Here is a 21,743-nt window from a genome sequence, read left to right as displayed (position 1 = left end):
GACGTCGGGCCCGACCCTCGCCAGCCAAAACTCGTCAAAACGATCGATGGGAAGACACTGTCAGACAAAGCTGGGTACTCTCGCCCGCATACATTACACTGCGGGCCTGATGGAGTGTTCTTGACGTGTCTTGGGGGTCCGGAGGGCAATCCGGATGGCCCCGGCGGCATTGCTCTCCTGGATCATTCGACCTTCGACGTTTTGCGTGCTTGGGAGACCAATCGTGGTCCCCAACACTTCCATTATGATGCTTGGTGGCACTTGAACAAGAATGTCCTTATTTCGAGTGAATGGGGAAGCCCGTCCATGATCGAGAACGGAATCGTTCCAGAACTTTTATTGGGAAACAAGTACGGCCACGCCATTCATTTTTGGGACCTTGCGGCAGGAAAACACCACAAGCGCGTTGATCTAGGTGAAGAACACCAAATGGCACTCGAAGTCCGCCCTTCGCATGATCCAGAAGCCACTTGGGGTTTTGTTGGAGTCGTGATTTCAACAAAGGACTTGTCGGGGGCCATTTTTCGATGGTTCCAGGACGGCGGCGAGTGGAAGGCAGAAAAGGTCATCACCATTCCAGCGGAACCTGCCGACGAAGACTCTCTGCCTCCAATTCTGAAGCCGTTCAAAGCTGTTCCCCCACTGATAACGGACATTGACCTCTCAGTCGATGACAAATTCCTCTATGTTGCCTGCTGGGGCACTGGAGAGATGAAGCAATATGATGTCTCTGATCCAGCGCATCCAGTTCAGGTTGGCTCGGTGAGGTTGGGAGGGATCGCGAAGAGGGTGGCCCACCCTGCGAAGCCCGACATGCCTTTGGCGGGTGGACCTCAAATGGTCGAGGTGTCGAGATCTGGAAGAAGTCTCTATTTCACCAATTCCCTTTATGGGGCTTGGGATGACCAGTTCTACCCTGAGGGTGTCGGCGCTTGGATGGCCAAAGTGGACGTCAACCCGAAAGGCGGTCTCAAGATAGGTGAGTTAATGCTGCCATTGCTCCAACGCAGACAAAGTGGTGGTCTCAGCCTCTCTGCCATGCTAACTGCGCGCTCTAGACGAGTCCTTCTTCCCCCAAGGTTCCGACTTTAAGGGTTTGCGTGTGCATCAGATTCGCCTTCAGGGCGGAGACGCGTCTTGTAAGTTGTAATTGCTCCGCTCCAAAGGCTCCGTGGTTCCTGAGGGAATCGTGGTCATTGGAAGGTACTCGTTGTCCGCTAACACGTGTGTGCAGCGGATTCATATTGCTATCCGAGCAATGCGAGCAGATTGTGAACAGTTAAGGGCGATGGCGATGATGATTGGACCTAAAGGCGGTCACCTGGGCGTGGGAAATTGCAAGCAGCACTCTTGAAGCGGCCATTTGACGAGGTTGCGGCTCTGGACTGTGGATTGCGAGAGTGTGGACTGTGCGTGACTGTGTTGGCTGCGGTGGGAAGAAATCGCCGAGCAAACGCCGTGTGGCACCAGCGAAATTTCTGTTCTTGCATTCGACTTGCATTCTTCTTCCTCGACGAGACTGTTCACAGTTTAATGCAATGGATTCTGCCTAAATTCTTTCAGCTCTGAGGACCACTCCTCTCTTGGTCTTTCTCCTATGTGGAATAGTACCTGCTTGCTACCAATGCCCGCGATTTTCGGCCTTGTTTCCGCCCTTCACGGTGCCACTGACCGAACATGCCCGGCATCATGCGTCATGTTTACACTTCCACTTTCTGACTGCTTCTGTTCACGGTCTGCAGACCGCGAGGCTATACCCTTCGAGGTGCGTGTCTGAAGATCACTCCTTCGCATTCCAAGGACACCTGGGTCTGGTCCCACCAATGCAACCAACGTCGCCCGTACCCAATCCCCTGTGTCAAAGATTGCGTTAGGTTTCCCTCGCATCGGCATGCCGTCGGAGAGAAGGAAAGGAGCTGATATCGCTTTCTCTCTGGCATCTCTCTCCAGCATTGATATCGTGGCTTATCTAACGACTTTCTCTCGACGTGCAGTATCCTAAGCCAACTTCGTTCAAGGAGGCACAACGGCTATGCTGCCACAACCTCCCTGCAATCCAAATACGATCACATGTCAGTCACGGCGGTGCGGAGCTGCGGATGTGGGACTTGAAAGAGACCGCCTTCTTCAGTCTCACGACCCCAGTGTCCGGGGGCAACATTGCAGCATACAAAGTACACGCGATCCAACTCCAACGCCTTGATTTGGAGACGAATCCACCCCCGCGTGGAGTGTCGATCATCCGTATGACCCAATCATGACGATTCGGCCTTTGGTATTACTGTTAACGGCATCCCGAAGTGGAACTGAAGATGGATTCACTCACCATGATCCTTTATGATCATAGGCTATTGGAAAATTTGCCCTCAACCGATACGCTTTTCGCCGTCCTCTCTGCCGATGTGTGAAGCGCGCATGAGCCCTTCGGTCGATCAGAGGGCGATCAGCGAGGAAAATGTGACTTAATACGACCATATAAAACGGCGGTTTCTGACTCAGGGAACACCCAGTCGTTGATCGCTCTTTTGCGCAACGTCTTTCTTTGTCAAGGAGCCTGCAGGATCTGTCTAACGCCGAGGACGACAACATTGTCAATAGTCAGGTCATAATGGGTCGCAAATACCTGGGAGGCTCAGGGAGCGCCCTGACTGTTTGGATCTCGCTAGCTGCGTCAACTGTTCTCATATTCTATGGATATGATCAGGTATGCTCTTAACTTTTCCATCTCACCAACGTGGCTAATGGTAACGTTCTCTTGTCCAGGGCGTATTTGGAAACGTGTATGTATACTTTAGCAATGGCGTCCACCACATAGCTAATGGATTGATAGTCTCGTTGGAAAGGATTTCCTCCAGACTATGGGTAACCCCGATGCAACTGTGCAGGGCACCCTAACTAGCGTCTATAATCTCGGGTGCTTCGGAGGCGCGCTGTCGACATTATACACCGGTGACAAGCTCGGCCGCCCGCGCACCATTATGCTTGGGAGCTCCGTCATCGCCATTGGCGCCATTATCCAGTCCGCCTGCTATTCGAGAGGGCAAATGTTTGCAGGCAGGGTGGTCGCAGGCCTCGGGACAGGCATGAACACGGCCACCGCTGGAGTTTGGCAGTCGGAGACCAGCAAGATGCGAAGCCGTGGCAAGCTGGTCATCATTCAAATGGCCAATTGTATCACTGGATTTTGCCTGTCGAATTGGCTCACTCTTGGATTCTCGTTTGCCAAAAGTTCAGTTGCCTGGCGATTCCCACTTGCCTTTCAATGCTGTAAGTCCCCGACCCTGTCTCTGGCGACGCGATGTGCCGTATCCTGCCAGAAACTGACCCCACGAATAGTCTTTACACTGCTGATATGGTTGATGTGCCCTTTCCTCCCGGACTCTCCCCGTCTTCTGATTCGAAAGGGAAAGCACCAAGAGGCACTGGAAGTGCTCGCAGCTCTCGAAGGGCATGGCGCAACCGCCGATTCACCGTCGGTGCGCACACAATACAACATCATCAAAGACGTCTTGGATAAAGAGCATGCACAGACCTATAGTTGGTGGCAGCTCCTCACCGGCCGAGGCCCTTCAGGAGTCGTTCGCCGAATGATCCTAGGCGCCTGGATGCAAGCAATGAACCAGATCAGCGGCATCAACGTGACGTCTTACTTTCAAACGTGCGTTTTTGTTCTCTCCTGGAGCTGAATGACACTGATCGTCGGCAGATATATCTTCATCCATGCTATCAATCTCAACGAACTATTGTAAGTCAAACCACATATCACCACTAGTCCACTTCCGGACTAGCTTGTGGTCACCGCATCCAGCCCTGCAGTCTGTCAAGTCGCAGTCTTTCTGCCTTACTCGACACCTGGACATTTATGAAAACGGCTTCGCAATCTATTTGGTCATTGTGACCACTTCTCCCTTTCCCTGCTAGCCTAGATACCGCACTCACCCATAAAATTCGGCAAGCAAAGATCACGATACTAACAATGGATGTAGAGCTCGAATCCTCGCGGCCGCCGGCTCCGTCGACTACCTTATCTTCAGCTTTTTGGCGTGGTTCGTCATCGAACGGTACGGACGTCGCCGGGTCATGATGTGTTCAGCGTTTGCCTGTTCCATGTGCTGGACCATTATCAGCATTGCGCTCGGGCTATCCCAGAACGGTAAAGGAGACACGTACAAGCTAGGTGCCCTTGCGACAACCTTCTTCTTCGTGTTCTTCGCCTCGTTCGGAATGGGCGTGCTCGGTGTCCCGGTGAGTATCTAGTTCTTCCCCATGGTTTTCACTCGTTCCTTCCGACGCCTGGCTACTACCTCGCCTTCGTCTGCCTTACTCGTACATACCTACCGCATTCATTCTCGAACGAATATTCAGTCGTGAGAGGACTGACGTTTGTCAATAACCATAGTGGCTCTACCCCACCGAAATCAACCATATCTCTTTCCGTGCCAAGGGTGCTTCTCTGGCAATGTCGACGAACTGGATCATGAACTACGTAAGTCGTCCTCGTCTTAATGGCTGGCATAGGCCTGCCACATATGCTCCCGAGGCAGAAAAGATCCCCGTCTACCTCGCTCTTTCCAAGCGGCACTTCGGCCAATGAGATAGCTCTAACATCTTTCCAGATGGTTGCTCAAGTGACGCCCCCGGGTATTGCCAATCTAGGTTACAAGTTCTGGATTATCTGGGCCGTGATCTGCTTCTCCTTCATACCCATAACCTATTTCTTCTATCCCGAGACGGCCAATCGGACACTGGAGGATATTGACCGATACTTTGCGGAACATCGAAACATCTTTGTCTTCCGGGACCAAGTTGCCACGCAGTTGAAGAGGCCGGAGATGTGGGAAAAGATGGATGAAGAGGTTGCACGAAGGGCGGAAGAGGAAAGGATCAGGAACGGCGAGCAGGTGGAGAGGGATTCCGAGGATATGGAGAAGGGTGAGGAAAAAGTGGTGTACATTGAGAAGTGAACAGGTAACAGGGTAATCATCGCACTTGGGGAAAGGGAGAGACGAGCAGACGAAGAGACAGGACAAGGCTGAGCGTGGAGCACAAGAAAAAGGGGTCGACGTTTTGATAGATATGACGAATACCATGTGTCTGGTCAGAATGCCCTCCTCTACTTATATGTTCTAGCCGTGAAGAAAATGAAGTCGCCCTCAGGCCCATCTTAATACTTGGTCAAAGGGTGCCGGTAAGGCTCAGACGAGGGTGCTCGCTACTAGCATATTACGCGCTACGCGCACCGATATGGGCGGCGTACAATCATTACGAAAATTGCGAGGAATCTTTCAGGCTATATTTCAGGATCCAAAGACCTTCATCATCGGTATTGGGCAGGGCGTCCATCCACGAAGCATTTTTTCAAGGTGCCAGCATGGTCAGCTACCAGATCGCAGAGTCTGCAGTAAGACTGCCTCATCACGTGATCTGAAGCCAGAAAGGTGCCGGCGCAGTTTCCCGAATGGCGTTCTTCCGCAATAGGAATATGAGATTGGCCATGGATCAAGGAGCTGCTTGCTCTTTGAGAAACCGCCGTGGACATGCGCCACTCTTCTGAGAGACGTGATATTGGTTGACACCAGGAGGATGTATTGGCATCCAGACAGGATGAGATAGATGGTCTTGCCTCATCTAATAGAGCGGAATGTCCGGAGTGGAATGTCGCTTTCTGCCAGGACGCCTTTCGTTGTTCCTTTCTGGACTCCTTGAAGCAGACTACAGCACCTTGTATTTTGACTCACATTATCTTGCCACTATTCCAAAGTAAATCAGTTGGTGGCGTCCCGGAACTTGCCAGTTTTTTTTTCCATCGCTACGACCAACCTGGATGCACGGAAAGAGAATTGCCGAGTGAGCCTGCGACAATACCCGTATCTCGTTTCCCTTCGCGATTGTCCCCTTTCCTTGACACATTGCGTTCGGAAAGTTGAGCTTGAGATTCGGGAATCCAGAGAGCGAGCCATCGAAGCGATTATCATTCACCAGTCTCGAAATACAAGGCTTCAGGCATGAAGGTGAAGAAACGCTGACGACGGCTCGGTTACGCTCTTTGTGAACCCATTGATCGAACGATACATCCTCCCAGCCACCCGTCACAGGTCTACACACCTCGAACGCAACACTCAACAGTGTGAAATGTTCATAAATATGGTAGAGCTAGTGGCTCTGGTTGGACAGGAGGGGTCGACGAGTCGAAGTGGAGGAAGGATTGAGGCAGTGGACTGGTGTGGGCGACGAGCCCAAAAGAGGCTCGCTGTCTTCTTGCACCCTTTCATCAGGGAGAGCTCTGGAGACTGCGCGCCGGCAATCGCGTGAGATATGAACAACGCAGTTTTGTTGTCGTCTCTATTCGGCTCCAAAAGATACAAGCCAAGCATGGCGGGGCATCGTAGTTAGAGTAGAGCAGACAAGAAGGGTCACCGGAGGAGGTAGTACGAGGATCGATGCGATCATGTGGTAGAGAGAGGGACTAGTTTCGTACGACCGAGCAAGATGAAATCAGGCTGGAAAAGGTCAGCGAAAGAGACAATCGAAGGGAGAAAACAAGGGCGTGGTGGATGGGTTGAGAGGGTGAGGGTGAGGGTAATGGTCCGGATGCATGGCGGAACCAGCAGGATGCAGGAAGCAAGCGTGAAGGAGCAGAAGGAGGTTGAAAAGGTCAAGAAGGAGTGCCGGCAATGATATCCTTGCAGAACATGTCATCATGGGGCGAATGCAACATGAGCAACCCAAAATGCAGGCGACAAAAGGAGCATGGGCGAGTGGACTGAAGAACTGGCTGACCAGCGAATTGTTGCTCTACTTTCCACTGCGCAGCTTCAACTCGAATCCGAACCCCGCCCGAGGAGTGCAGCGCCCTTCCACCTTAATTTCGTACGGTGGTGGCTCGTCGGATTCCGAGACGGAGGGTGATTCTGGCTGAGTTGGGAATTCCCGTGGGTATATTCAAAGGGCCGCTCAACACGCCGGCAAGTGTGCAGGATAAGGAACGCAAGAAAAGGACACAATGACAGAGGAGTTGGGAGAATGGAGAGAGAAAAGAGCTGGGCGGAGAGAGGAAAAAGAGTGAGAAAAGGTGAGAAAATGGAGCAGGTCGAAGGAAATGGGTCCCGGCAAAGGGTGGCTTGTGTTCCAGGGTAAACACTAACAAAATCATGGCAGCCATTGATTCGTGGCTGGCCATCCTCGTGACGCGTTCTCCGTTACGAGGGGATGAGAAATGAAGTTTGAGCAAGCGCAGCGACAAGAGCTGCATGCAAAAGAGATAGGCAACAAGACAACAAACTTGGTTGAACTGTGCGGACAACGGACTAGGCCTGCTGGGCCCTAAGTCAAGCGCTGGACTGGCTGATCCGCGGGCTAACAGGCGTCATTCCTACAAGGGCCTCGGGGCAGTCGAGGCACTCTCTCCTACGGGGAGGCTCACCAGGGTGAAAGAAAAGGACTGCCCAGTCAAAGGCTGCAGAGAGCGTGCTCCTTAGTGCCACCTCGCCCAGTTGTCCCAGTTGGCCGCTCGCAACGGGAGTGGTCAGTGAGTGGTCCAAGCACCCGGTGGACCTCAGCGTTTTGCTCCCATGCTATTCCCAGCCTAGCCCGAGCCCATTATTATTCGCCCTGCCAGTGGCCTGAGTTCCAAGCTGCGAAGGGGGGGTCGCTGCTTGGGGCCTTGCGCCTGGCACTGGCTCGCTGGGAGTTTGGCTTTGGGGGTCCAGGGTTGGTCGGGTGGGTGCCATTTTTTGCGTGAGCAGCAGTCCGAGCAGGTCGGTCTCTAATTCACGCTGCTGCTGGCTGCTGGCTGCTGGCTGCGCATTTGCGTCTCGCAGTCCCTCCATGTACCCATCCATCCATCTCCCTCTCGCCATCTCTTGTCTCCCTCTTTTGTCATTCAGCAATTTCTTCCCTCCTCGAACACATCTTCGACAGCACCGTTTCCTCGCCTCACGGTTCTCATCTGCCGCAGCCTTTTTCCTTCCCTTGCCCTTTGTCTTGTGCCACCATCGATAAATCCGTCGACTGTTGCCAGCCAGCCATCCCTCTCGATCCTCTCACAAGCACATCTTCCACTTCGACATATCTGCACCCGACCGTGCTCGATAGACTCGAATTACTCTTCAGAACCCGTCTGATATCATCGACCCCCAATCCTGATCAGTTTCGACTGTTTGCGATACCCCTTTCTCTTCTGCGCTCGTGTGGCCTCTCTGGTGACCAAGTGGTCCACCCCGTCTAGCGACTCTTCTTGGACGGAAAAAGACCTCAAAACGCATCAGAACCGCAATAGGCGCCAGATCCATTACCTTCCCACTTGCGCGATACCCGGAGGTCAACTTTGGGTTGCCCTTCCCTGCGTGGGAGTCACCCCGTCCTAGCGATGCGCAACATGCGACAGCCCTTTTCATAACTGAAGCAGAAGACTAACAAGAACCAAAATCCGACCGATGAGGAGGTACTCTGTCGGATTATGACAGAGTCCTCCCTTCTCACCACGCATCCCACACCTACCCACTACCCGGTCACCGCCGCTCCCTCCCTGGCCTCTCCCTTACCCAACGGCTCTCTCTCAGACACCAACGCACAAGATGAGGAGGAATACACCATCAAATGCATTTGCATCTACGCAGATGATGATGGCAATACCGTCTACTGCCCCAAATGCGACACCTGGCAGCACATCGAGTGCTACTACCACGGCAAAAAGGTGCCCGAAGAGCATTTTTGCGCAGACTGTTTCCCTCGAGATCTTGACGTAAAGAAGGCCACTGAGCGACAACGTAGGCATCGAGAGGCACTCGACGGCGGTGACCGGAAGGTCAAGCGACCAACCTCCAAAAGTCAAAGAAAGAAGCACAAGGATACGAGTGCGACGGCCGAGCAGGTGAATGGCTGGCATCACGATCGCCATGAATCTGTCGCCAGCGCAAGGGATGGACCTCCTGCGAAGAAACCAAAGACAAGCCACCGGACATCAGGTTCTGTCATTTCAACAAACGGCGAATCTCGAAAACGCGCCACTTCCACAGCCCAGTCGTACCCCAGTCCTTCCAAATCACCCCAAGATCTCTTCCGTTTTCCTGCCATTCCCACGTATACCACTGATTTCCTTGAACTCTACGAACGGGACGAGGGAAACACAAATGCCCGGGATAACGAGCAGACAATTCAGGCTACCAATATGCTCTTTGCATGGCGGACTGACCCATCTTTGGTGGTCAGCAGTCCCGGACAACAACCAACAGCAAAAGCTCCCTTTGTACGTGCAAATCATGCCCTGGATCAAAGCACTTGGCCAGAAGTCTCGGTGGAAACGATCCAGAAGAAGGATGTCGAATACGAAGGCAGATGTCCCACATGGCGCTTTTTGCGCGTGCAATCTTCCGTGAAGAAGGACGAAATTGTTGGCGAAGTTCGTGGCCAGGTCGGCATGCTGGAAGAGTACTGCCAACAGAAGTCTTCATCGAACAGATGGCAAGAGTTGAGGCATCCAGACCCCTTTGTCTTCTTCCACCCGCACATGGACATTTACATTGACAGCCGAAAATCTGGGACTCGCTTTCGATATCTGCGACGGTCTTGTCGACCCAATGTCACCTTGAAGACATTTGTTTCCGACAACGAGACGCGGCATTGTTTTGTCGCTAGCAAAGACATTCCGGCGGGTGCCGAACTCACCACCATGTGGTTTCTCGACTCGGCAATGTTCGCAACCGATGATTCTGAACAAGCCCAAAACCGACGCCTCGATTGGGTCAGCCGTGTCCTCGCGAATTTTGGGGACTGTGCCTGCGACGCTGGTCAAGCATGTTTACTTGCACCCTTCGATCGAAGATATCCAGCCAAACCGGCGGAGAGTGCGCCAAAGGAAAAGGGAGGCAGGAAAAAGAAAAGTAAGATGAACCATACTATCTCGCCCTTCAGTACTGGACATGCCACCAACAGTCGCGCAGGAAGCGAACCCAAGGCACTCGAAGACGAAGACCAGTTCGATCGCCGGTCAACCTCTGGGTCTTCTCGCAGCGGTATGTTGAGCAGAGACATTACCCCAGTCAATGTCGCAGCTCTTGACGCCGACCCGGTCCTTGGAAATGGCCTGACTGCTCGAGAACTGCGCAAAATACAAATGGCGGAGAAGGCGTTTGCGCAGAGGGAACAAGAGAAGAAGGATTCAAGTGGACAAGGCCAGCAACGGAAAAAGAAACGCACAAGCGGCGGTTCAACGTTGAGCACACCGAATGCGAATGCCTCGAAGCAACTCGGGCACCAATTCACTTCGCACCCCCACACACCCAACAACCATCCTCTCAAGTTCAGTGACGGCTTGTCGGGGTCGCCACCGCCTCCTCGCGGTTCTGCAGGTCGAGGCAAATCGACGGAGACATCCGGCAGGGTGGACTCGAGGATCCAGCGACCTGTATATGTTAGTGTTGCTGTACAAACGGATCCAGAACAGTCTGACATGCCCATACCTCCACCAGCCAAGAGGAGGAAGTTCTGCACACCGACGCAGCGATTGCTCAGAAAACTCTTGGAGGTTCGGGCCAGTCATGGGCAACCATGTTCTTTGCAAGGCCTGCCTGCCTCAGCCTCGAGCCAACAATCACTTGTACACACAGCAAAGACGGAAGATGTGGAAATGAAGGACGCCAACGACAGTGCGGATACCCGAAGTGTCATGTCTGCCGAGACGGACGGGCAGTCTCCCCCAGGAAGCAGCAGCCCTATCAATGTGGGGGCCACCACATATCCTCTCCCGTCACAAGCGGCACACACGTTTAAAGCCTTCAGGTCTTCCCCTGCTCCGAAGCTGCACTTGTCCACGCTGCCACCAGTCCCGGTCTTTCCGACTTCGGCGACTTCTGCTTCCTCGTCATCTACCTCGGCGACTACTCCCGGACTGACGTCGACCGCGACCGCACAGTCGCCCATTCCATTGAACTCGGCGTCGTCTGGCTCATACCCTGCGGCGATCAATTCTATCGTCACTCCTAGCCCCGCACGGAAGAAACTTAGCTTAGGAGACTATATGAGTCGTCGTCTGGCGTCGACTCCTTCAACTGAGAAGTCGCAGGCTCAAGCTATTCTGGGCGCAGGTGAGACTGAGACATCGAAAGCGATAGCAGAAGCGGGACAGCCGTCTCCTGGGAGTGTTGAATCAACCCCCGGTAATGCAAGATCAGTTGAAGTCCCTGGTCAACCGACGCCTCAAGCGGGTCTTCCGGGTGGTGCAGCCAAGGACACCTCTATGAAGGAAGCTGAAGAACCAGCATACAGCCCTCCTGACGTCTTGCCGCCGGGAGCAATACCTGCTTCATCCCCGCCCAAGGTGAGGAGTGCTGTCCCAGCATCGAATGAAACGATCAGCATACCAAAGGAGATGTCGAACGTCCTGGCCCAGCTGGCGCAAATCCACAACGAATCGAGGGGTGTGCGATAAGTGTATGATAAGGGTCGGAACTGGCGTTGAATGAGCAGCCTCTTGTTGTGTCACGAAACGAATAGAAGAACTTTTGGACCTTTCGCGAGGCTTGGACATGCAGTGATGACGACACAGCTTATACCAGAAAAGACGGGGCGAATGGGATTGATGGGCATCCGGAGCATCAGGGTCAGCAAAATTCGGGAACTCAGAAGGCGGGAATATGTGGGCGTTTTATCAACACAATGTGGGCTGGTCATGTCTGTTCACCATGGATGGAGAATCGCGACAGTGAGCCTTATGCGAAGGTGGAACGAGGTCCAGGCAGTCCTGAGAACCTCCCTTCTTTTTCTTTCTCTTTTATCCTGTATATATATGTGAGCTGGCTGAGCCGTGATGGCCTCGCTGTGTGTGCCATTGTGGCGATGCAGTTGAGCGGCACTTGTTCTGTCGCTGTGTTGAGAGAAATAGCTGATACCAATAGCGCCACATTAGGTGTTGAGTGCAAGTTCCCGAGCCTGATCGTGATTTGTGTCTCTTCTCAAAGGTACAGAAGTCAGGGTGAGTGTGAAGCTACAGACTGGGCAATTCTAGACGATACCCATGTGCAAATGAACAACATGCAGAGTCCCCGAAGTCACATATAAGAGGCCACGTCGTCGCCCGCCCCTCCCCCTCGATTATCATTATTTGACTTGTTCCCTCCCATCCCACCAGTTCCCACCTTCGAACGCAGCTAGAGAGTAGTGCCCAGTACCTATCCCCGTCACTCCCCCCAGGCTCCAATGGGGGGCGTACCCGGCGCCTCTTGAGGTGTCCGTCTACCGGGTTGCCCTACCCAGGCAAGCAAGGGTCCCGGTCGGCCTCCCTCTCCCCCACTTGACCCTGCAGCCTCAACAAACGCTCCAGATCTACAGACAATGACATAGCCATCGCATGCTCACTACTACTTTGACCTTACGAGGGGTATTGTCATTCAATTGATCGGCTTTGCTGAATAGGGTATACTCCCCTCACCACCAGGTGCGGTCCTCGATTCGATCTTTTTTTTAATTTATTATTATTACTACCACTCGACCTGCTTTTGGAGGGGTCTTTGGCTACAGGACTCTTCTTTTTTTTCTTTTTGGTTCCTTTATCCTTTTTCTCTCTATTGTTTTCCCGGACTCACTCAATTCTCGCTCCCAGGAGCCCGACAGTCATGGCTTCTTCAGGCCCGATCCCTTTCCGCCCAGGTCCCAACACCGGGGTCCGCACGCCCACGCGACAAGGCTCGGTGGATTCACGAAATGAAGTCTACGTCCAGATGAACCATTACATTGGCATCGACGTCGGCACGGGCAGTGCCAGGGCCTGTATCATCAACGAGGCCGGCGACATTGTGGGCTTGTCGTCGGAGAACATTGGTCTCTGGCAACCTCAGACGGGATACTATGTAAGGGCTTCGCCGGGATGGGAGAGAGAGAAGGGGGGGAGGCAAGAACTCCTCCGCGTTTCGAATCTTTCTCTGACAAAGGGGTCGCACGGACACAGGAACAATCCACCACGGACATCTGGCGCTGCATCTGCCTGTCGGTGCACCGGGCCATGACGCAGAACAACATCGACCCGCACTCGATCCGGGGCATCGGGTTCGACGCGACCTGCTCGCTGGCCGTCTTCACGCACGACACGGACGAGCCCGTGTCGGTGACGGGGCCCAACTTCGACGCGGCGCAGAACGACCACAACGTCGTCCTGTGGCTGGACCACCGCCCCGTCGACGAGACCAAGAAGATCAACGCCACCGGGCACAACCTGCTGCGCTACGTCGGCGGCACCATGTCCATCGAGATGGAGATCCCCAAGGTCCTGTGGCTCAAGAACAACATGCCCAAGTCCCTATTCGACCGCTGCAAGTTCTACGACCTGACCGACGCGCTCGAGCACATCGCCACCGGCAACGAGAAGCGGAGCTTCTGCTCCGTCGTCTGCAAGCAAGGCTACGTCCCCGTCGGCGTCGACGGGAGCGTCAAGGGCTGGCAGGAGGACTTTTTGACCGAGATCGGCCTGGCGGACCTGGCCGAGGACAATTTCAAGAGAATGGGCGGCGTCAATGGGGTGGTGAGCCTGTTTCCTTACACCCTTTCACAAACACACAAACATGCTTCTTTTCTTCTCCTTTTGGACACGAGATATCAAGCCGCATCGCTTTACCCCCATTTCAATCCTGTGCCTTTCCGCTACTCGGGCTAACCTTTTTCGTCCCTTTTTCGCCTCAATAGAACGGCGAATACCTCTCCGCGGGCGAACTGGCCGGCCATCTATGTCCGCGCGCCGCCGCAGACCTCGGCCTGCCCGCCGGCATCGCCGTCGGCAGCGGCGTCATCGACGCCTACGCGGGCTGGATCGGCACCGTGGGCGCCAAGGTCCAACTCTCGGCCGACCACCTTTCCCAAGAGGCACCCGCGAACGACCAGTCCCAAGCCTTCACCCGCCTGGCCGCCGTCGCGGGGACGTCCACCTGCCATCTGGTCATGAGCAAAGACCCCGTGTTCGTGCCGGGCGTGTGGGGGCCCTACAGGGACGCGGTGATTCCGAACTACTGGATGGCCGAGGGCGGGCAGTCGGCGACGGGCGAGCTGCTCAAGCACGTGCTGGAGACGCACCCGGCGTACAACCAGGCGCTGTCGCGGGCCGAGTCGACCAACAGCAACGTCTACGACTTCCTGAACCAGCACCTGCTGGACATGCAGGAGAAGGCCGGCGCCCCGAGCGTGAGCCACCTGGGCCGCCACTTCTTCTTCTACGGCGACCTGTTCGGCAACCGCTCGCCCATCGCCGACCCCACCATGTCCGGCTCCGTCGTCGGCCTGTCGAGCGACAAGTCCCTCGACGGCCTGGCCCTGTACTACTACGGCACCATGGAGTTCATCGCCCTGCAGACCTGGCAGATCATCTCGACCATGAACAACGCCGGCCACAAGATCAGCTCCATCTTCATGTCCGGCAGCCAGTGCCAGAACGACATCCTCATGTCCCTGGTCGCCACCGCCTGCGACATGCCCGTCCTGATCCCCCGCTACGTCCACGCCGCCGTGTGCCACGGCGCCGCCATGCTGGGAGCCAAGGCCGCGAGTGCCGACGCGAACGGCAAGACCGAGGATCTATGGAGCATCATGGACCGGATGAGCAAGCCGGGCAAGGTCGTGCGGCCCAACGAGGACAAGAGCGTCAAACGCCTGCTGGACGTAAAGTACAAGGTCTTCTTGGAGCAGTGCGAGAGACAGAGGGAGTTTAGGAGGATGGTCGATGAAGTTACGAATGCTTCTTAAGAGGTAGACAAAAAGAAAAAGTTTCTTCTGGAAATCCGTCGTGCTGGGATCGATCTGTCTTCCTCGACCTCCTTGAATGAGGGAGGGTCAGATATCGTGCATGGCCCGCTTTCCAGCCGTACGTTGTAAATATCAGCTCCACAAATAAAAGCCTGGGTCTGCTGCAGGCATAATCATTTCCAGCTGGTGCTCTCTATATCGAGTCTTGATGCTTGCATCCCGATGGCTCGCTAAGTGACGTCCGACTGTCGATAGATGTCTGCTCATGCGGGCTCAGCCCTCCGAGGAGTCTGCGTCGGGTTCTCGTCGGAGCTGTCTCACGCCTTTCACCACTTTAAAAGGTAGTTGGCGGAGCATTCGAACGAAAGACATGCAACCAGTTCTTCGGCCGTTGACATTGAAAGCGACCGATTTTGCGGGCCCCACGTGGACTGCTGGAAATGCCACTTGTGCCAGCTTAGCCACGTTCGATGAAAAGTCGGGCCAGCCCTGTTTGGCCTTTCTGGCTGCGAGTGTAACTCGCCCGGCCAGGACGGCTGCTGGGGCGCCTGCTGGTGCACTCTACTAGCCAATGAGGGATCTTCGTCGGTCTGTGCAGTTGAACAGAGTCCAAGGATATCCTGATCAATTTGCTGCAGACTGATCGCGGTGGTTCTTCAGCATGCGTATCTGCTGCTATTGAGAAGTAAGGAAGGTCGCTGCTTCAATTCACGAGCAGACGAAGCGGCAGAGTTTTGTTTGCCACATTTTTCAAGCTTCAGTGATTTGAATCGTTAGCCGTGGTCCCGTAGTCAGTGACGTGATCGCTGTGAACCTGGGGCTCGTCAGTAACCATCGAAAAAACCCGCTCGGTTTGGAGAGAGGAGCAACGCACATCCTCAGAGGGTTGGCCAACTTCCTGGCCAGGGGCGGTGACTTCGGCATCATCATCGGGGTGGGGTTTCAGAAAGCTTTTCATCAAACCCAGCATGTCGTACTTGCACAGCGGGCAATCGTGATGGCCGCGTTCAACCCAGAGGTTGAGGCAGTTGGCGTGGTAGACGTGGCCACATCGGAGTTCGCGAATCAGATCGGTTTCTTCGAGAGATTCCAGGCAGATGGCAGTGCTGCGGATGTCAGTCAACGAAGCGTGGAAAACGGGGGGGTGAGTAACGTATCAACTGAGAGTCGTGGAGAGCGTTGCGAAAGTCTGAACGTGTTCAACCGATTTCTCGGCCCTCCAGTGTAGCAGTGACTGCGCCGGAGCAACTTGTTCGAGCTTTTTTAACCTCTTCCGATGCTGTGAGGCTGCTGACGTAGCGGACAGGCTGGAGTCCTCGATCCGCCAGCCTGCCTCTGTGATGTCTGATTCAGCATCAGATCCTTCGTCTCCGGCGCCGCCGAATCTATCGTAGAGAGCGCGACTTGTCTCCCGTCAACTTGTGCCCTGAACAAGATTGGATATCCATGCCGCTCACCACATCATCAAAAGTATCAACACAAACCACAGCATCCATGTTATTTGTATGAAGACGGCGATACTGTGAATATCTGGATTGTTTCTGTAGGGAGGTTGGAGGTCGGCGGGCATGCCAGGGTATGCAGCGACCGAGCCATTGGATTGAAGGATGTTCTCGGCACTCTGGGGCCAAACGTCGGCCTCGGTGAGGAATTGCTGTCTGGGGATGTACATTGTTTATGACTGTTTCCCGGGGGGAGGGGGGAGTATGAATTCAACGCAATGTCCAGGACAAAATATTTTTAGCCAGCCAAGATCTGGGGTTTGGACGAACTGAACAGAAAGGAATGGCGTAGTACATTGAAGAAATATAATGAGACGGCTATCCGAGGAAGCATGGTCGCAGAAAGAAACTGTGTGATGGAGAGAGAAACGTGAGAATCCGAGAATGAGGTTTGGCAAACTGAAGCCTCAAAGTCACACAACAGTCTTGCCATGGAGGGCGCGCCATGTGATGCGCGTTAGTGACCTGCCCCAAGCCGCAAGACGGTTTTTCGGATGGTACGATGCGTCTGTCTGATTCTAGGCGTCTTCCCTTAGAGATCGATGACGACAACAGGCATACTGTGGACGCTGGGCATGCATTAGACTTGTTGGGTGGTGGTGGTGAATGTGGTGGTGTGATCCTGACGATATTACTTACTTGTACACGTGCAAGGCATTGTAATAAGAGTCTTCACCCAGATTCTAGGCACTTCAGCGCCCCGCCCGGGTAGCCTTGGGTCACAATGGCAGCACCAAATTGCTAGCCCAGCGAGCCAAAAGAGCCCCTAAAGAACCTCTAGCCCGGTGGTCCTTAGCGGGATCTTCCGGGCAGCCACCCATCTCCGGGGTATCCGAACAGGGCCAAAGGCGGACATCGGGTTCGGGTCATCGGTGCAATATTGATCCCATCCGGGCACCTGAGATCTGTCTCTCTCACCCCTCCCCTCTCACGACACGGATGCTGCTGCGTGGTTCTTTGGGGGGATATTCTAGTCTTGTTCAAACTCCCTTTCGCTGGACTAAAGCTATGATTCGAGTTTTGGGACAGATGACGGTCATGAATTATTTGGATTCTGATTTTTGTACAGCCTTGTCAATATGGATCCGGTACCTTTCTTGTTTGTCGACGTCGACGTCGTAATAACCCAAAAATGTCCGCTTTAGTTGAACGAGCGAATTCTCATTGCTGCCTCTGCCAACCTGACCGATTCCATCTCCTGGCCCTTCAAGACGCTGACTAACAGGTTCTCGCCGTTACCGCCGACCGCATGTACCACCACGTTTTCACCGTATCCGCAATCCTTCTCCGTTGGGCCGGCTTCATCGTACTCTGCAAAGGACTCCTTTGTCACGCCGTCCTCCGGGGCGAGGAGAACTGTGCTGGCGAATTTCCTGGCATCTTCATACTTTTTAAATGAGCCTTCCACAATCGTTTCCCGGGCCTCGCCGCTGTCGTCTTCGTCGTATAACACTATGGTCTGCACCACGTGGTACACGTCGCCGTGCACTTTGTGATCTTCCGGGTTGCTCTCGAAGCCTTGCGTATTCGGCGTGGTCGCTACGCTCACGCGGAAGGTAGTGCCGTCGCCTGATTTGGCAAAGACGCAAAGACCTGATTTTCTCTTGATGTGATGGATTTCAAAGTCTGTCTCGTTGGTGTCGTATTCGGTGAACCATTCCCGCTCATAGCCCGCCTCGAAGAGAGTCTTGTGCGCAGCCGCTTTGGCGGCCGGCAGGTCTGTGAAGGTGCCGCAGATGCGCAGTTTCTCGATTGCGAGGTTGGGGTCTTTGGGGATGTTGGAGATGCTGAAGACGATATGGTAGAGGTTTTCGTCCTTGGTGCCGTTGCCGTTTGCTTTGGTGGCCATTGTTTCTTTGTGTTTATGGGTGTTGTGTGGTCAAGTTTTCCACTGTCTAAGTACCTTTGTTGTGAATCTCTCTGGTTTCTGTTGGACCACGAGAGTCACGGAGGCACAGCGTCTAATATGATATATTCCCCCATCGCCTCCTCAACCGACAGGCACGCCATTGATTCGACCTACGCACAGATCGTGGCGTGATGTTCATCGAAAACGGTTGCTGTCGGCTCATGAGATTACCTAATGGACCCTTAGAGATTTGGGTGTTTTGGGCATGACTATGGGCGAGTCTCATCTCAGTTCTCAGCTGCAAGGTTCTAGCCTTTGACAGGGCCGAGCGGGACTGCAGAGAAGATCCAGCCATACGAGGGCCTTCGGGGGTAGGGAATGCCTAAACTTTTTGTCGAATGACCAGTTGTCCCAACAGGAAGAAAGAAGACACACAAAATTGGCGCGGATTCCCTGGAACCGAGAGATGCTCTGACAATCATGGTGTGATCTTGGGATTGCAGGAAAGCCACAGGCTGCTTCAGACCACAGTGTGCATTTGGCAGCCCTCCTCCACATTTCCATCCTCATCATGCAACCTCTTTACTCGGACGTGGTACACCTCCTACTTGTATGCTTGCGTCAACGCTCTGGGCGTGCCACTCGCTTGGGTTGGACATCTCACGTTTCCAGCTACGATGACGCAAAGGAAGCACTGGGTTTTCTTCAAGATCCCGCACGAATAGCAGAGAAAGATGCTGGATGCAAAAGATAATATCCATTGATCAAACGCGTACGATCACAGACGCTATCCCCAGTATCGTAGCGTCGAGGACTCCAAGGTCTGATTCGACCGGACTTCTAGTAGCCATTTTCGCTGTTCCAAAGCCCAAAAGCTCCTTCAACGCCGAGTCCTGTGCTTTGCCCATTGCAGAATTACAACTTTTGCTCCGTTGCCGCCGCCGCCTTTGCGGCTTCCTCCATTTCATTCAGATGGCTCTCGACCTCGTCTAGGTGTTTCCGCTGAGCCGCGAGCTTTTCTCTCATTTTCCGAATACTATACACAGCGGTTGTGAGACGCCGATCAAGAGACCAAGGACAGATAGAGGGCGGCCACTCACTTTTCTATTTCATGTTGCTTGAAATACATGTTCTCCAAGACTTGTTCCCGGCGATTGAATGGGTCACTGGCAAATTTCCGGGTCAGTAAAGGGGCCTTTCGGATTCAATCGGCAGAAGTGACAGAGGGCCTACCTGACAGCAACCCCGCCTGGCCGTACTGCGCCAGTGTCGCCTTCACTCCAGCTTTGCCGTGTGGTGGCAAACGATTGACAAAACTGAGGTGTTCGGATTCTGGTCATACAGCTTCTGGGAATTGATGTTCGAAGCATTTTGCTCGAGGTGGTGGAGGAACAAAATTCCAATCTCTAGATTTCTGAACGGGTGTGGTGTTGTAAATGTCTTTGGGGTCTGATGGGTGAAACCAAGACGCTTGGACAGGCGCAGGCTGCGTGGCCGTATATAAATGTAATGTTCGAAGTTACATTTTTGGTTGTTCCTGAATTCGACTTTGCATGGCTGGATTGAACTGAGGCATAAAATGAGTGGTATGACTGCACAGATCTCGGTGAGACCCAGCTAGGCCAGCTGGGAGCTTCAATGGAGCTCTAGGCGGCTGCAGGTCTCTCCTCCAGGCATGGCGGCACCCATGGTTGGGCCTTTAACGCTCAAGTGGGACGGTGCCAGCGGTCGAGATCTCTGCGAGGATTCAGGGGCGGAGCCCTCCTACGCGTAGCTCGCATAATTCGTACAAGCAACAAGTGCCTCGAGGGGCACCAGCCATGCATCCAGGTAATGCGTCCGTCCATTGGGGCCACTCGCTGACTGCTGGTGCCGAGACATGGCGGTGCAACATCACACCACGGCACTTTGAAACTTTCTCACGCGACGTAGTGATGGTACTGCCAATGGGCTGCAGCGTTCGTCCTTTCATCTCCAGATCGCATGATTGTGTGTCTGCAAAGCTTCCATGATCATGAGGTGAGGCTTCCCGATGCTTCAGGCATCGACCATAGGAAAATTGGCACAGAACCATGGCATTGTTCAACGACAGGCACATGACCTGCCTGTTGTTTTGGCCGAGGGACGAGGATGCAAACTGGAAGACATATACACGAGCCTGTCTCTCGACGCTCGGGGAGTTCAGAGAGTGAACCAAGGTAAAATCCAAATCTGAGAACTCTTCTCTGAAAGAATCTATCAACTCGAAGTCGAAGCCCTAGAACGTGATCGAGTCACCCAACAAACAACAAACAACAATAACAACAACTAACAAAATGGCTGGCTGGTTCTACATCACATCCGACATTGACCCATACCCAACAACACACATCTCCCATACCTACCCGGAACCCGGACATCACCTGCACCACATCCCAGTTCCGTATGTAGCACACAAGGTCTACACCAAGTTGCATGACAGAGACGAAGACATCCATCAACCAACGACCGATGTCCGCGAGACCCTAAGCAACTTCTATCTGGAGGTTGAACTGCCAGGCGTCAAGGAGCACACGGAGCTTCGTCTACGTTGGACATCAGACCGTACGCTGCTGCTGACGAGCAAGACTCACAGGCCCGACATTCCGGAAGGGGAGTTGGTCGAGGAGCCAGGCCCACCACCAGCGGTCACAGTGCCACTTGAGTCAACGCCAGCTCCAGCTGCTGCTGCTGATGCTGCACCACCGGCGCCCGAGGCGGAAGCAGCGCCGGCGGCCAAAGCTGCCGAGGAAAAGCCCTCCAAGAAGCACGAACCTCACTTGACCGTGCACGAGCGGCAGGTCGGCGAGATGATCCGGGCCTTCAACTTCCCCGTCGACGTCGACCGCGACAAGACGCACGCCAAGCTCGACGCCGGCCTACTGAGGATCGTGGTGCCCAAGATCTTGGAGCACGGCGAGGCCAAGCACATCCACGTGCCCATCCACTTCACCTCGCTGCCCACCGTCACCAGCTGAATCAAAGGCCGGAGCCGCAGCCCGAGCCGCCAGCAGCAGCGAGGGCGTCGTCGACATCGCCCAAGTGACATTGTCGAAGTGATTCCCGAGATGGACTGGAGGATTGCATCTGTGTTGTGCGGCGAGTTTGGAGAGTACGATAACGTTGACGATGATGCGGGCGCCGATTAAAAAAAAAAAAAAGGTGGGTTGGAAGACTGTGTTGGATTTTCCTTTGTATATGAAGCAGGGCAAAAGAGAGGGAGGCAGTGATGCAAGGAACGATCTGTGTATTATTATTATTTGTTGTCATTGGAACGGCACAACCGAACCAGGCGCGAGATTCCCCTTGCCCCCCTGAGGAGAGAAGGATAGCTAATGTGTAATGATATTATTCTTACTTTCTCACGGCTTCTTTTGTTCGTCTGCCTTCGGGCCTAATTGACCATGTCAACCATGTAATACTACACCATCCTAGCACGGCGATTTGGAGGCAGAGAGGAGCGGGGGGGTTAGGACGAGGGAGCGTTCCAAGTTTCATGCCAGAACCTAACTCGTTATAAGGCCACCCAACCCTCTGCGTAAGGCTCCGTTCGGATAGGGGGGCCAGAGCAAGCGAAAATGTGACAAGAATCCTTCGCCTTCTTCCTCCATGGGCAATCTTTAGATTCTCGAGCACAGTGGAAAGCAAGA

The 21,743-nt window shown here is 53.9% G+C and overlaps 7 protein-coding genes across 9 annotated transcripts; 4 read left to right on the top strand and 3 right to left on the bottom strand.

The window, feature by feature from the left end:
* The first annotated feature begins 1,520 nt into the window (after positions 1-1,520).
* PV07_03654 lies at positions 1,521-5,152 on the top strand. 2 transcript variants are annotated; one of them, XM_016390395.1, is made up of 9 exons: positions 1,521-1,765; positions 1,995-2,704; positions 2,764-2,780; positions 2,831-3,267; positions 3,337-3,658; positions 3,707-3,745; positions 3,987-4,245; positions 4,400-4,486; positions 4,617-5,152. In XM_016390395.1, exons 2-9 carry the CDS (start codon positions 2,609-2,611, stop codon positions 4,962-4,964), a joined length of 1,605 nt encoding a protein of 534 aa, XP_016252297.1. In that variant the 5' UTR covers positions 1,521-1,765; positions 1,995-2,608; the 3' UTR covers positions 4,965-5,152. The 2 variants fall into 2 exon arrangements, with proteins under 2 accessions (XP_016252297.1, XP_016252298.1); XM_016390396.1 differs by lacking the exon at positions 1,521-1,765 and having other exon boundaries at positions 1,906-2,704.
* A 2,666-nt stretch (positions 5,153-7,818) lies between these two features.
* PV07_03653 lies at positions 7,819-11,918 on the top strand. 2 transcript variants are annotated; one of them, XM_016390394.1, is made up of 2 exons: positions 7,819-9,881; positions 9,942-11,918. In XM_016390394.1, the coding sequence occupies exons 1-2, from the start codon at positions 8,459-8,461 to the stop codon at positions 11,426-11,428; spliced, it is 2,910 nt and encodes a 969-aa protein (XP_016252296.1). In that variant the 5' UTR covers positions 7,819-8,458; the 3' UTR covers positions 11,429-11,918. The 2 variants fall into 2 exon arrangements, with proteins under 2 accessions (XP_016252296.1, XP_016252295.1); XM_016390393.1 differs by having other exon boundaries at positions 7,819-11,918.
* Positions 11,919-12,463: 545 nt separating this feature from the next.
* PV07_03652 (uncharacterized protein) lies at positions 12,464-14,933 on the top strand. The gene is made up of 3 exons (XM_016390392.1): positions 12,464-12,845; positions 12,944-13,513; positions 13,675-14,933. The coding sequence occupies exons 1-3, from the start codon at positions 12,612-12,614 to the stop codon at positions 14,722-14,724; spliced, it is 1,854 nt and encodes a 617-aa protein (XP_016252294.1). The 5' UTR covers positions 12,464-12,611; the 3' UTR covers positions 14,725-14,933.
* PV07_03651 (uncharacterized protein) lies at positions 12,614-16,812 on the bottom strand. Its single transcript, XM_016390391.1, has 3 exons — positions 16,182-16,812; positions 15,599-16,127; positions 12,614-15,538 (listed from the first exon to the last, which is right to left on the bottom strand). Exons 1-2 carry the CDS (start codon positions 16,394-16,396, stop codon positions 15,881-15,883), a joined length of 462 nt encoding a protein of 153 aa, XP_016252293.1. The 5' UTR covers positions 16,397-16,812; the 3' UTR covers positions 12,614-15,538; positions 15,599-15,880.
* A 355-nt stretch (positions 16,813-17,167) lies between these two features.
* Positions 17,168-18,556, bottom strand: PV07_03650 (uncharacterized protein). The gene has a single exon (XM_016390390.1). The coding sequence runs from the start codon at positions 18,073-18,075 to the stop codon at positions 17,368-17,370; it is 708 nt and encodes a 235-aa protein (XP_016252292.1). The 5' UTR covers positions 18,076-18,556; the 3' UTR covers positions 17,168-17,367.
* Position 18,557: 1 nt separating this feature from the next.
* On the bottom strand, positions 18,558-19,722 carry PV07_03649 (uncharacterized protein). The gene is made up of 3 exons (XM_016390389.1): positions 19,309-19,722; positions 19,176-19,241; positions 18,558-19,111 (listed from the first exon to the last, which is right to left on the bottom strand). Exons 1-3 carry the CDS (start codon positions 19,443-19,445, stop codon positions 18,991-18,993), a joined length of 324 nt encoding a protein of 107 aa, XP_016252291.1. The 5' UTR covers positions 19,446-19,722; the 3' UTR covers positions 18,558-18,990.
* Positions 19,723-20,047: 325 nt separating this feature from the next.
* PV07_03648 (uncharacterized protein) lies at positions 20,048-21,458 on the top strand. Its single transcript, XM_016390388.1, has one exon. The coding sequence runs from the start codon at positions 20,391-20,393 to the stop codon at positions 21,069-21,071; it is 681 nt and encodes a 226-aa protein (XP_016252290.1). The 5' UTR covers positions 20,048-20,390; the 3' UTR covers positions 21,072-21,458.
* The last annotated feature ends 285 nt before the right edge of the window (positions 21,459-21,743 follow it).

Source organism: Cladophialophora immunda, assembly GCF_000835495.1.
Source record: "Cladophialophora immunda strain CBS 83496 unplaced genomic scaffold supercont1.2, whole genome shotgun sequence".
Lineage (NCBI taxonomy): Eukaryota > Fungi > Ascomycota > Eurotiomycetes > Chaetothyriales > Herpotrichiellaceae > Cladophialophora > Cladophialophora immunda.
Note: the sequence above shows the minus strand (reverse complement) of the source record. Positions and strands in the feature narration are given on the sequence as shown.

What these genes read in the sequence shown, in the direction of transcription:
- PV07_03654 (XM_016390395.1), top strand. Translation starts at nt 2,609, where the DNA reads ATGGGTCGCAAATACCTGGGAGGCTCAGGGAGCGCCCTGACTGTTTGG. An exon ending in ATCAATCTCAACGAACTATT is followed by an intron (nt 3,746 to 3,986) that starts GTAAGTCAAACC and finishes CAATGGATGTAG; the next exon opens with AGCTCGAATCCTCGCGGCCG. An exon ending in TGGGCGTGCTCGGTGTCCCG is followed by an intron (nt 4,246 to 4,399) that starts GTGAGTATCTAG and finishes CAATAACCATAG; the next exon opens with TGGCTCTACCCCACCGAAAT.
- PV07_03653 (XM_016390393.1), top strand. Translation starts at nt 8,459, where the DNA reads ATGACAGAGTCCTCCCTTCTCACCACGCATCCCACACCTACCCACTAC.
- PV07_03652 (XM_016390392.1), top strand. Translation starts at nt 12,612, where the DNA reads ATGGCTTCTTCAGGCCCGATCCCTTTCCGCCCAGGTCCCAACACCGGG. An exon ending in AACCTCAGACGGGATACTAT is followed by an intron (nt 12,846 to 12,943) that starts GTAAGGGCTTCG and finishes GCACGGACACAG; the next exon opens with GAACAATCCACCACGGACAT. An exon ending in TGGGCGGCGTCAATGGGGTG is followed by an intron (nt 13,514 to 13,674) that starts GTGAGCCTGTTT and finishes TCGCCTCAATAG; the next exon opens with AACGGCGAATACCTCTCCGC.
- PV07_03651 (XM_016390391.1), bottom strand. Translation starts at nt 16,396, where the DNA reads ATGTACATCCCCAGACAGCAATTCCTCACCGAGGCCGACGTTTGGCCC. An exon ending in TTGATACTTTTGATGATGTG is followed by an intron (nt 16,128 to 16,181) that starts GTGAGCGGCATG and finishes ACGGGAGACAAG; the next exon opens with TCGCGCTCTCTACGATAGAT.
- PV07_03650 (XM_016390390.1), bottom strand. Translation starts at nt 18,075, where the DNA reads ATGGCCACCAAAGCAAACGGCAACGGCACCAAGGACGAAAACCTCTAC.
- PV07_03649 (XM_016390389.1), bottom strand. Translation starts at nt 19,445, where the DNA reads ATGCTTCGAACATCAATTCCCAGAAGCTGTATGACCAGAATCCGAACA. An exon ending in CCAGGCGGGGTTGCTGTCAG is followed by an intron (nt 19,242 to 19,308) that starts GTAGGCCCTCTG and finishes GAAATTTGCCAG; the next exon opens with TGACCCATTCAATCGCCGGG. An exon ending in AAGCAACATGAAATAGAAAA is followed by an intron (nt 19,112 to 19,175) that starts GTGAGTGGCCGC and finishes CGCTGTGTATAG; the next exon opens with TATTCGGAAAATGAGAGAAA.
- PV07_03648 (XM_016390388.1), top strand. Translation starts at nt 20,391, where the DNA reads ATGGCTGGCTGGTTCTACATCACATCCGACATTGACCCATACCCAACA.